This window comes from Perognathus longimembris, chromosome 1 (assembly GCF_023159225.1).
Source record: "Perognathus longimembris pacificus isolate PPM17 chromosome 1, ASM2315922v1, whole genome shotgun sequence".
NCBI lineage: Eukaryota > Metazoa > Chordata > Mammalia > Rodentia > Heteromyidae > Perognathus > Perognathus longimembris.
In genome coordinates, this window is record NC_063161.1 from 54,606,586 (window position 1) to 54,618,420 (window position 11,835).

Genomic DNA, 11,835 nt, shown 5'->3' on the forward strand with positions numbered 1-11,835 from the left:
TCGTAACCCGGAAGTGGACGTGCCTCACGGAAGCCGGCTTTGGCCCTGCGGCTGCTGCTGTCGCCGCGGAGATACTTTTGGAGCTGGAAGCCTAGGAATGGTGAGACCTCGAAATTCGGCTCTGCGGGTTCTGAGTAGAGCTGGGGGTGGAATGATGTTTCCCAGAGTGCCACGAGGGACAACCCCTCACCCCTACAAGGCTTGGGCCCCGCCCCGGTAGCGCCCCGAAAACCTGCGCATGCGTGGGTCGGGCTGGCCTGGAATCTGGCCCGTAGTGGCACGCATGCGTACCAGAGGCTTGCAGGAGCTGGGATGAGAGTGAGCTTGGAAGTTGACCACGCCTGTCTGGTTTAGACCAGCCCACGAGAGTGTCGGCTTCCTTTGGAATTATACTTTGACTTACTTAGCCGACTTCGTCACCACTCAGACCCTAAGCACCTCAAACTAGCGTTGCTCCAATCCCGCACCTTGGCGGTGCTCTCGCGGAAGAAAGGGCGGAGGGCGGGAAAGGAGGGCGCAGACTTTGCCTCAGTTTGCGGAGGGGATCCGGCCTTTTTACTCTTGGTGTCAACATTCCCCTCAGCAACTTCCGGTCACGACTAGCAGCCCACCTGGAGGCAGAGCCAGAACAGTTCACTAAGACTGGTTAGAAAGGGTGTAAGTCCAATACCTGTCTTTTGAGTTGTTGGAGAGAGGGGCCACTGATGGGTCACGCAGTTCTCAAACCACTTTTTTATCTTCCACAAAGTACCGCACACTTCGCAAAAGCTTTTAAGTGGGAGAGGAAAAAAAATATTTTCTTTTCCCTACCTTGACCTGAGAAAAATGATTAAAAAAAAAAAGTGAGGTGCTGGGAATATGGCCTAGTGGTAAAGTGCTCGCCTCTCCCCTTATATTCATGAAGCCTTGGGTTCGATTGCTCAGCACCACATATATAGAAAAAGCCGGAAGTGGTGCTGTGGCTCAAGTGGTAGACTGCTAGCCTTGAGCAAAAAGAAGCCAGGGACAGTGCTCAGGCCCTGAGTCCAAGCCCCAAGACTGGCAAAAAAAAAAAAAAGAGTGAGCCAAGAAACTTCTTTCCAGTTTGTAGTCATAATGCTTACCCTAGCACTTCTGAGTTGAATTAGCTAAGTCTGTGAACCCCCTAAAATAAATAGTATGTATTTGTACATTTTTCTGGAGTTTACAGCTTAGATTGTATTCTTGAAAGTGTCAGTAACTTTCACAAAACTACCATTAGTTTTGTGGGGTTTTGTTGTTGATTTTTGTTTTGTTTTGTTTTTAAGTCTTTTTTTTTTTTTTTTTTTGGCCAGTCCTGGGGCTTGGACTCAGGGCCTGAGCATTGTCCCTGGCTTCTTTTTGCTCAAGGCTAGCACTCTGCCACTTGAGCCACAGCGCCACTTCTGGCCATTTTCTGTATATGTGGTGCTGGGGAATTGAACCCAGGGCCTCATGTATATGAGGCAAGCATTCTTGCCACTAGGCCATATCCCCAGCCCCGTTTTGTTTTGTTTTTTGCCAGTCCTGGGGCTTGAACTCAGGGCCTGAGCACTGTCCCTGGTTTCTTTTTGCTCAAGGCTAGCACTCTACCTCTTGAGCCGCAGCACCATTTCTGGCTTTTTCTATATATGTGGTGCTGAGGAATCGAACCCAAGGCTTCGTGTATATTAGGCAAGCACTATACCACTAGGCCACATTCCCAGCCTGTTGTTGATTTTTGTAATCCTGGGAAATGCAATCCAGGGGTTCACACGTGCACTCTAGCCCTTGAAGAGCTACAGGTTTCAAAGGCTAATTTTAAGAATACATCATTATGCCTCATTTCACTTCCTGTCTTACCTAGCTTGTAAGACTGTGGGGGGCAGGAGCCTGTTCCATCTGAGATGAGGCTGCCAGTCAAAAACCTGAGCCTCAGTGAGCCTCATTTTTCCTTTGCAGAATCTTCTCTCATCTTCTAAGCTCACCTGGTCAGACTCCTTGGATGAGCCTGTGGGACCCTTCCTCCTAGCCCTGTGGTTTGGAACCCGTGGCTTTGGGACTGTAAGAGGATGGACAAAGGTAGTATGAGGCCAGGCCAGCTCCCCAAATGCCCGGGCATCAAGCATCTGCTGATTCCACCCTGTGCCTGGCACGTGTGTCTTTCGGTCCTGGCTGGGCATTGCCACCTCCCCCTGGGCCAGCACCACCCACGTACCTCTCGGCAGAGCCACAATTGACTGACTTGCTGTTGAGCTGCTGCTCTTTGGCACGCTGCATTTTGATGGCAGAGGGAACAGTTATGCCCAGAGCCCGGTGTGTCGGCATCATCAGTCTGACCTGAGCACCATGTGCTGCGCAACATGACACGTGGCACCGGGACAGCTGCCCAGCGTGGAAGGTCTGGGCCAGGTCTGAGCCCAGATGGGATCTGGATGGCCAAGGAACTCCCACCTTAAAACCTCAAATGTCAAGAAGGCAGGGGAGGGGTCGAGAAGGCTGGCAGAAGGGGCTGAGGAGGGATCCAATGTGCAGAGGCTGGAGGCTCCAGACTCTTGGGAGGCCTTAGTTTACCATTTCTCTTTTTCTAGATTCTCAAGGGCTGCTAGATTCATCTGTGATGGCATCAGGCACTGCTAGCCGCTCAGAGGATGAAGAGTCATTGGCAGGGCAGAAGCGAGCATCTTCCCAGGCTTTGGGAACCATCCCTAAACGGAGAAGCTCCTCCAGGTAGCCAAAGTTCAGAGGGACGAGGAGACAAAGAAGGTCTATTTCATTGAATTAGAGCTCAGGTCAGAGAATGGTTGGATCCCTGACCTGAGTCCCATAGGGGTCTAAGCAGAGCCTTGAGCTTTTCCTATCCCTGTTAGTCTCCTTCCAAGTCATTGAGGGCAGGGGAGGGAGATCTTCATTCTCTGACATAAAGTGTGTGTGTGTACAGTCAGCTGTCATCTCAGAGGGCCAACATGTGACAGTTCCATGACCACTGAGCTAGACTGGTGGCTGGTGAAAGCAGTGGGACAAGTTAGCTACTACATGGGACCCTCTACAGGTTCATCAAGAGGAAGAAGTTTGATGATGAGCTGGTGGAGAGCAGTCTGGCAAAGTCCTCTACCCGGGCAAAAGGAACCAGTGGGGTAGAACCAGGACGCTGTTCTGGGAGTGAGCCCTCCTCCAGTGAAAAGAAGAAGGTAAGGAACTGGGAGAGGCGGCTAGGAGGAGGGGAGAGCACTAGATTTTATTTTCCCAGATCCTTTGCCAGCTGCCAAGAGCCCTGCAGAGGAGGCTGTGAGGACTGGTCTGTCCCAGCCCCCACCCCAGGTCCCTCCCTCCCTCCCCTCTCTCCCTATTCCCTTTCTTGCTGCACCCACTACCCTCCCAGTGCATCCTGTATCACATTCCGTGTGGGAGGCAGGGAGCATGCATCTATTCTGGGAGCAGACAGCTTGTTCCCAGCTTTGCAGGGTGTAAAAATAACCCCCAGGTGGCATTGCTCTGGCCCCAGACACTGCATCAGCAAGAGTGTTTTCCTGGTATCATCCCCACCCACTCTCTATTCTCGGGTTGAGGGTACCACTAGCAAAGAGAAGACCCCATATGGTCAAGGATTATGTCAGTTTAATTTGGTGGGGGATGGATATTGGAAAGCTGAGCTCTGCTTTGCTTCCTGTTGGCTGAGGCTGCAGCTGCCCCACAATACATGATGCTCTAGGCTTGTAGCCCCAGCCATCCTGATGCCAGCTTTGAGTCTATTGCAATCCTGTCTTATGCCCAGGTATCCAAGGCCCCTAGCAACACTCCTGTGCCACCCAGCCCTGCCCCAGCCCCTGGACTCACCAAGCGTGTGAAGAAAAGCAAACAGCCGCTTCAGGTGACCAAGGATCTAGGCCGCTGGAAGCCTGCAGATGACCTTTTGCTCATCAATGCTGTCTTGCAGGTAATTGGTCCACCACAGGATTAGGGTCCTTTTTTCTGGTTTAGCCCAACCCTGGGGGTGACATGGGAAGGGCTTGTATCAATGCTGAGATTGGAACCTCTGCCTCTGGGGCCTTGCAGACCAATGACCTGACATCTGTCCACCTGGGTGTGAAGTTCAGTTGCCGCTTCACCCTTCGGGAAGTCCAGGAGCGCTGGTACGCCCTGCTCTACGATCCTGTTATCTCCAAGTGAGTGGGACTGGCTCAGTACTGGGGTTACAAGAATTTGGCTGCTGGTACAAGAGGGCCAAACTGTACCAGGGCCAAGGAAGGGGCTTGGGAGTCAGCATTGCAGGATGATTTGAGGACTAGACAGACTTCCCAGCGAAGCTCCTTCCTGCCTCCAGCTCCACTAGTCCTGGCTTGATGCCAGAAGCAGAAGAGTCTGAAAGCAGAGAAGTGTCTGAGAGAGAATGCCCACACAAGTGCTAGGAACCTCAGTTCTACCACACTGTGACTTTAGGCAGGTCACCATCCAACCTTTCCACACTGACCTCCCACGGTTTCTTCCTTATAGGTTGAGGGAGTTGGAACAGAACAACACCAAGTCCCCTTCTAGCTTTAACAGCTAGTTTCAAATAAGCTCATGCACACATATTCCACACTCTTCCTTCTCCTCAGATCACTTAGTTTAATGTCTTCAAAACTTCATTGGATTCTTATCACCCATCTTCTACTCCCCCACAGACTCCTACACCACTTAAACTGTAGCCCCGATAGACTGGGAATTAGGCTGGCCTCCGCTTGGCAAACAGGTGGTGTAGGCGATTACTAGTGGGTGTCAGCTTTAGCCAAGTAAGGAGACAGGGAGGGAGCAGCATCTCGCCTCAGATGTACCTCAGGACTGGAATTAAGAGCACAAGAGCCTCTGTTTCCTGAGTTGCCTACATATTCATTTGTCCCATGGTGTTGCGGCTAAGACTTAGGCTCTCCTATTGAGGACCCCACATCTAGATTCTGGATCTTAAAAGCCTACAGGTTTTAAGAAAGTAGAAACACCAGGTTCCTTGACAGCTCTCTTTAATCCTGCCCTCTCTTTCTTCTTGTGCCTAGACTAGCCTGCCAGGCCATGAGGCAACTGCACCCAGAGGCCATTGCAGCCATCCAGAGCAAGGCCCTGTTTAGCAAAACTGAGGAGCAGCTGCTGAGTAAAGTAGGATCGGTAAGGCTGAGGGCTCGGGCACTCCCTGCATATTTAACTGCAGGACAGGACCTTTGGTAACAGGCCTCAAGAGGATCCTAGTGACTTGTTTCTTTCAGCTCATGTGGGGGCCTGAGGCAGAGGGAAAGGTGGGAAGGCAGAGGTGGGAGTAAGAAAGTGCAGACATACAGAATGTTTCTCACCTTCAGACCAGCCAGCCTACCTTGGAGACTTTTCAGGACTTGTTGCACAGACACCCTGATGCCTTCTACCTGGCCCGTACCGCCAAGGCTCTGCAGGCCCACTGGCAGCTCATGAAGCAGTATTACCTGCTGGAAGACCAGACAGGTAAAACCCCAGGAGCTGGCACTGTGAGCAGGCAGGCATGAATTGTTCCCCGCAAGTGTTCTAGAATAGTCTTTAGTTGCTTCACTTTGCAACAGAAACTACTTTCATCCATAAGGGGAAGGAACAGCTGGAATGGGCTTTGGTATCATGGTATAGGTAGTCCAACTGCATTATAGCTGGGCCAAAAGTAGTTGTCTGCCATATCTTTTTTTTTTTTTTTTTTTTGGCCAGTCCAAGGACTTGAACTCTGGGCCTGGACACTATTCTTGAGCTTCTTTGCTTGCTCAAGGCTAGCATTTTACCACTTGAGCCACAGATCCTCTTCCAGCTTTTGGCTGGTTAATTGGAGATAAGTCTCATGGACTTTCCTGCCCAGACTGGCTTCCAACCTCGATCCTCAAATCTTAGCCTCCCGAGTAGCTAAGATTACAGGCATAAGATTACATGGTCCATATCTTTTTCTAATTTAGTTTTTCTTGACATAAAAATAGTACCTAGTGTAAATCAATATGTATGTATATGGGTGCATAGGCAATACTGTGATGGAACTCAGGGCTTTGCCCTTGCTAGGCAGGTGTTCTACTGCTTGAAACTTCAGCCCTTTTTGCTCTGGTTATTTTATTATTCCTGCCTTAGGCATGGGACTGGACTGCGACCTGCTTACTTATACTCCCCACCATAGCTGGGATAACAAGTACATTAACTTCCAGGTGCTGGGCTGGATTTGTGATTCTCCCCAATCTCAGTGGTTTGAATGACAAGCACCTACCATGTCCAGCTCTTGGTTGAGATGGAATTTCCTGAACTTTTCATCTAGTCTGGTCTCCAATTGTGATCCTCCCGATATCTGCCTCTTGAGTAGCTAGGATTATAAGCATGAGCCTCTGGCACCCAGCCTAGTACATTCTTTCAGATAGGAGCAAAATGTACAAGTCTCCCTGTCTGTTCACCTCTCCTCTTTTTCCCCACCCTAAAGATAGTAACCACTTTTTCTAAGCTTTCTTTCCCATTGCCATCTCTCTTCTCCTGCCTTTTTTTATGAACTCTGCACTGCCTAGTATCCCTCAGGTTTTGGTGTCTCTGCTGTCCCTCTACTTTCACCAGCCCACACTCAAGCAGGCTGGCTAAACTGCAGAAACCCTGCAGTGAGATTCTGACGTCCGTAGTGCAGTCCCACCCTTCCTGCCTCATTGCCCCTGCCTGCTCCACTTCACATAGTTTTTCACGCCATTCTGAAAATTAAGCTTCAGCCATGCCCTTCACCCTGCTCCCAGGATCCTGCAGCTTCTGGTTAAGAAAAGATACTCCTGCAGAAGGATTGTAGGAAATCTGCCTCACAAAGGGAGGCCCCACTTTCTCCCCTAAGGACCTCTGGTTTTTGTGGTCCAGGGCCACCCACTTCATTTTTGCAACTTCTTAAATTTTGCTTCTTCCCCAGCCTCGGCCATCATCTCAGAGGGAATGTTCACTAGATGCATTTATTTATTCTTTATTTTTTTTTTGTCAGTTCACTAGATGCATTTCTTTATTTGTTATTTTCATTTTTTGTCGGTCGAAGGGCTTAAACTCTGGGCCTTGGTGCTGTCCCTGAGCTCTTCAGCTCAAGGCTACTGCTCTACCACTTGAACCACAGCACCACTCCCAGTTTTCTAGTGCGTAACTAGAGATAAGAGTCTCGTGGACTTTCTTGCCTGGGCTGGCTTTCCACCATCCTCAGATCTCAGCTTCCTGAGTAGCTAGGATTACAGATGTGAGCCACCGGTGCCCAGCTTTGAATTTATTTTTACTTCTAAAGCTGGCCCCTTTATCACTATTTTGGAAGTATTTTGTTAACTGCAAGCTTTATCTTAAAGGTTACATTGTTTTCCTCCATGAATCTCTATATGTGGAAATTTCGTTTCTGCTTTGCTGCTTAGAGCTGGAAGCCCTGGGACCCGGTGGTCTGCAAAAGCTGCCAAGTCAGTTGCTTATTAGGCTCAAGATTTCAGGCAGCCCTGAAGGAGAGGAAGTTGGTGGAGATGAGCACCCCGCTCATCTCCCCCACAGTCTTAGCTAAAGGGCAGAGGAAAAGGAGCATGTATGGCTCCTGTGCAGCTCATTCCCTTAGCTGTCACCTGCTACAGAGCAGCACTGCAGTCCCAGCACAGCTGGCCAAAAGGGCTGTTTTCATTCTCAGATTCTGAGCACCCTGGCCTTTTTGTATGTTCATCAGGAAATTAAAAAAAACAGAAAATCTTGTCATGAAACAGTATTGATTGTGAACATATTCATTGGTCTCTAATATTCCTTATCCTATTTCACTTCATTCTTTAAATGAAGCTAGTGTCATGACCATTGAGTAGGTCATGACCTACACATTGAACAATGCTGTCTTGAGGCAGGGCAGCTCCCACCGGCACATGCTTCTAGCCTTGCACGGCATAGCAGGAAAGGCTGAAGCACCAAATTTGAGTGCTGGCTGTGCTCAAACTAGAGTCAGATGGTTTAACTCACCCTCCTGAATCTGTTTTTTCATCTGTAAAATGGAGCTAAGTGTAGTGTCTCCCTTGTTCTCAGTGCAAAGCTGTAATGCAGAGCCTTTCACATGCTCAAGAGCCCTTGCAGAAGTCAGTTTAATTTCTTTTCACGGATAGAACCACCTCCCCCCCCCCTCCAGCTAGGTGCAGGATGCTTTGTGCCACATCAGGACCACGTTCCTTTCCAGTTCTGGCTCTTTCTGTTCAGCAGCTAGGGCTGGGGTATGACCCTTGACACTCACCTCTCTGTTGTTTGTTCAGTGCAGCCACTGCCCAAGGGGGACCAAGTGCTGAACTTCTCCGACGCAGAGGACCTGATTGATGATAGTAAACTCAAGTGAGTAGCTAGGTCCGTGAGTGGGATAGAGGGTGCCATGCTCAGTTGGTAGGGCACCCAGGCAGCCCAAGTGGCATGGCCTCACATTACAGTGGCTGTGCTCAGGGTCACTGCCATACTCTCTCCCGTGGGAACCACTTAGGCTTGCTGCTTCCCCCTTATTCCCGCCCAACCCTGGAGAAGGTAGCTCAGCCAGGGCCCAATGGCCTTCTGGGCCACTTGGTGGAAGGGGGTTCAGGGATGCCGGTAAGCAGATAAGCTGACACTGGGCCTGATTTCTCCTCATACCTCAGGGACATGCGCGATGAGGTCCTGGAGCATGGTGAGTGCGCGCTGGTGGCGCAAAGGGTGGTGCAAGCTCTTTCTGGAGTGGAGAGGCCCAGTACCAGTACCAGATGCTGGTGTTTTCCTTACCCGTATACCTAACCTCACCTTAGAGCTGACAGTGGCTGACCGACGCCAGAAGAGAGAGATCCGACAGCTGGAACAGGAGCTGCACAAGTGGCAGGTGCTAGTAGACAGCATTACAGGTGAGGAGGCCAGAGCGAGAGTATGTGCACCCTTCAGCATCCTTCACCTTACCACATCTCTCGTTGCCTAGCTGGATGTAGCCGTTTCCAGGCCCCAACTCCTGTCGCTGACAGACCTTGCCTGTTCCTTGCCTTTCACCCATGCCCTCATATGGGCCCCTCTTAACCCTGCTGTTCCCCCAGGCATGAGCTCTCCGGACTTTGACAACCAGACACTGGCAGTGCTGCGGGGTCGCATGGTGCGGTACCTGATGCGCTCACGAGAGGTGAGGCAGTCCCTCCCTGCCCTTCCTGGCTGATGGATCCCTCCTCTGTCACTGCCCTTTGTCTGGTCCCTGATTCCTCATCTCTCTTTGGCCAGCATAGACCTCCACACCTTCTTGCTCAGGGCCCAGCCCTCACTTGCCCCATTTCTCCAGATCACCTTGGGCAGAGCTACCAAGGATAACCAGATTGATGTGGACTTGTCTCTGGAAGGTCCAGCCTGGAAGATTTCCCGCAAGCAAGGTACCCTCCACCCTACTGTCCAGTGATAAGCCATGTTGAAGTGTTTACCCAGTTTCTGACTGCCCTTTCCTGCCCTGGGACTTGGAGTCTGAGGGGAACCCGTATGGACTAGTTGAGGGAACTGAAGGAAATGGTCCAGATCTCTTAACTTTGGAGTTCTAGGTGCCTTCTTGCTGCCCCTGTCCCCAGGCAGCAGAGATGGACCTGGAGGCCTCTGGCTGTCTTCTGACCTTCCCTATTCCATCATCCCTTTTCTTCTGACCCACAGGTGTCATCAAGCTGAAGAATAATGGAGACTTCTTTATTGCCAATGAGGGCCGAAGGCCCATCTATATTGATGGACGGCCTGTGCTGTGTGGCTCCAAGTGGCGCCTCAGTAACAATTCTGTGGTGGAGGTAAGTTGGGAGAAAGGTGGAGAGGCCAGGGTTCCTTACCTGGAGTGTGGCAAGCTGGTCTGTGGCCCTGGTCCCACCTTTGTCCTGAGTCGCCTCTCTCTTCCACTCAGATTGCCAGCCTGCGCTTTGTCTTCCTCATCAACCAGGACCTTATTGCCCTTATCCGGGCCGAGGCTGCCAAGATCACACCACAGTGAAGAGTGGTAGCAGGAACTGGAGTTTTCTCTGGCCTCAGTTTTCCTTGTCATTCCAGCCCCTTGAGCTGGGAACTCAGGCTTCTGGAAAACCCTTCTGCTCAGTGTGGATAGTGGGAGGTCAAGCTGCTGGCCCGTTGAGGCAGGCCCTTTGAGGCAGGGTGGGCAGGCCATGGGAAGCCAGGAGAGGCTGGAACCCTATGCCTCCCTAGAGCCAGAGCCCCTCCCTGCCTCTCCACAGACCATCCTCTCTCCCCAATTGCCATCCTCACTCCTATCTCCAGTGGATTGGCTTCACACTTGTCCTTTGTTGTTTTCGTTTTGGGGTTTTTTTTGTAAATAAAATGTACCCGAGTTCCAAAGTACTTTATTTTTTTAATATAAAAAATGTAAGGACAGGTAGAGACAGGGGCACATGCAAGGGACAGCAGAGCTCCTCTTTGTCCTCTGCCGCAGCCTGCAGAGCAGGATGAGGTGGTCAGCAAAGCAGGCAGAGGAGCGCCCAGAAGTAGGACCTGTGGACCACTGGCCCCAGCATACCCTTGAGATCCAGGGCCAAGCTCTTCTCCAGCAACTGTATTGAGCCATTGATCAGCTTAGAGTCCTGAGGTTGGGCAAGTACAAGTGTCTGCAGTACTGAACGTGGGCTGGCAATCAGACCCCTGTGCCTTCTTCCTGGGTCCACTGGACTGTACCAGGGCCGTGGCAGCCAATAAGCACCATCTCTAGACTGTGGGGGTCCCAGGGCAAGGCCTGGCTCCCCGTTCCTGGTGGGGGCTCTCCAGTGCTGGCAGCCTCAGCCTGGCTCACCGGCTCTGGGGGCCCCGTCCTAGCTCCTTCCTCAGGAGGAGGTGAGGCTGGGGTGCTGGGCTCAGAGCACAGTTCTCCAGAGCCAGGGGGCTCTGATTCTGAGGTGGAGGTCCATAAAGTTGTGGATCGAGGCCAAGGGGAGCTCTGAGATGCTGGGGGACCCCAGGGCCAGGGTGCCATGAGGGGAGGGGGCCCTGAGTGAGCATGGGGCCAGGTCCCACTTAACACGGAGCCAGCTGATGGCTGCAGGCAGTAGGAGGATGCTCCAGTGTCCACACGCAGAGGCTGCAGGAGCCCAGAAACACTGGCTGGGCACGGACCCTCTCCCGATGCTCGAGGACACGGGCCTTCTCCCTGGGGCACCAAGGCGAGCTGCACAGCCTGTCTGAGTGACTGCAGCCCTTCTCGCATCTGCAGCACTTGGTCAGACAGTTCCATCACCTTCAGAGTAGGGAGGAGGTGAGGCCAGTGTGTCAGCCATTCCACGGTTATACAGCATCCCCTGCCCTTCCCCTCCCTGCCATCACCCTGCCCTCACCCACCGCCTTCTGCAGCTTGTCCAGTGTGTCTGTGCTCCTCGCCTCAGTGGGTCCAAGTGGAACTGTAAGCAGGCCACTCTCTGTGGAGAGCGTGGGCTTATCAACCAGGCCTGGTACATGACAGGCAGTGTGGGATCCAGGCCCTGGTTACATTAGAACAGATCACATTGACCAGGCAGGACCAGACTCCAATCACAACCCCCTTCTGCTGCTCAAACCACCAAGGGCAAGAAAGACCTCCCAGAAGTCCTGAGTCAACACTCAAGACTTCCCTCCCTTCCATCCTGCAGGGAGATGGACATTGCTGGGAGTTCTTTGTTCATTTTTCAGTCTGCCTGGCTCAAAGAACCAGTTTCAACCCTAGTCCCCCAACCCTCTGTCCTTCCAGTGAGCCACACATCATGCTAATAGTTTTGTCCTTTTTTTTTTTTTTTTTTTTGCTCAACCTTGGATTTGCTGCCTCTAGCCTCCCTTCCCATTATGTTTGAGGTAGAGTTTCACTTTATGCCCTGGCCAGCCTGCTGCTTCTCATACTTCCCTGTGTTGTTGAGGGTAACATGTACC

General features: G+C 51.6%; 2 protein-coding genes across 4 annotated transcripts in view; one reads left to right on the forward strand and one right to left on the reverse strand.

Moving 5' to 3' along the window:
- On the forward strand, positions 1-10,287 carry Mcrs1 (microspherule protein 1). 3 transcript variants are annotated; one of them, XM_048365012.1, is made up of 15 exons: positions 1-100; positions 1,939-2,058; positions 2,568-2,706; positions 3,029-3,167; positions 3,752-3,913; positions 4,033-4,142; positions 5,007-5,115; positions 5,304-5,442; positions 8,220-8,295; positions 8,589-8,617; positions 8,733-8,825; positions 9,009-9,091; positions 9,245-9,332; positions 9,601-9,728; positions 9,839-10,287. In XM_048365012.1, the coding sequence occupies exons 2-15, from the start codon at positions 2,049-2,051 to the stop codon at positions 9,923-9,925; spliced, it is 1,392 nt and encodes a 463-aa protein (XP_048220969.1). In that variant the 5' UTR covers positions 1-100; positions 1,939-2,048; the 3' UTR covers positions 9,926-10,287. The 3 variants fall into 3 exon arrangements, with proteins under 3 accessions (XP_048220969.1, XP_048220961.1, XP_048220977.1); XM_048365004.1 differs by having other exon boundaries at positions 7-100; positions 1,939-2,388; XM_048365020.1 differs by lacking the exon at positions 1,939-2,058 and having other exon boundaries at positions 15-100.
- Positions 10,273-11,835, reverse strand: part of Kcnh3 (potassium voltage-gated channel subfamily H member 3) — an 18,297-nt gene continuing 16,734 nt past the window's right edge. Inside the window, exons 14-15 of the mRNA XM_048364990.1 lie at positions 11,275-11,351; positions 10,273-11,173 (exon numbers count right to left, since the gene is read on the reverse strand). Coding sequence (XP_048220947.1) covers positions 10,577-11,173; positions 11,275-11,351 — 674 coding nt within the window. The 3' untranslated portion in view covers positions 10,273-10,576. The remainder of the gene's footprint in view (positions 11,174-11,274; positions 11,352-11,835) is intronic.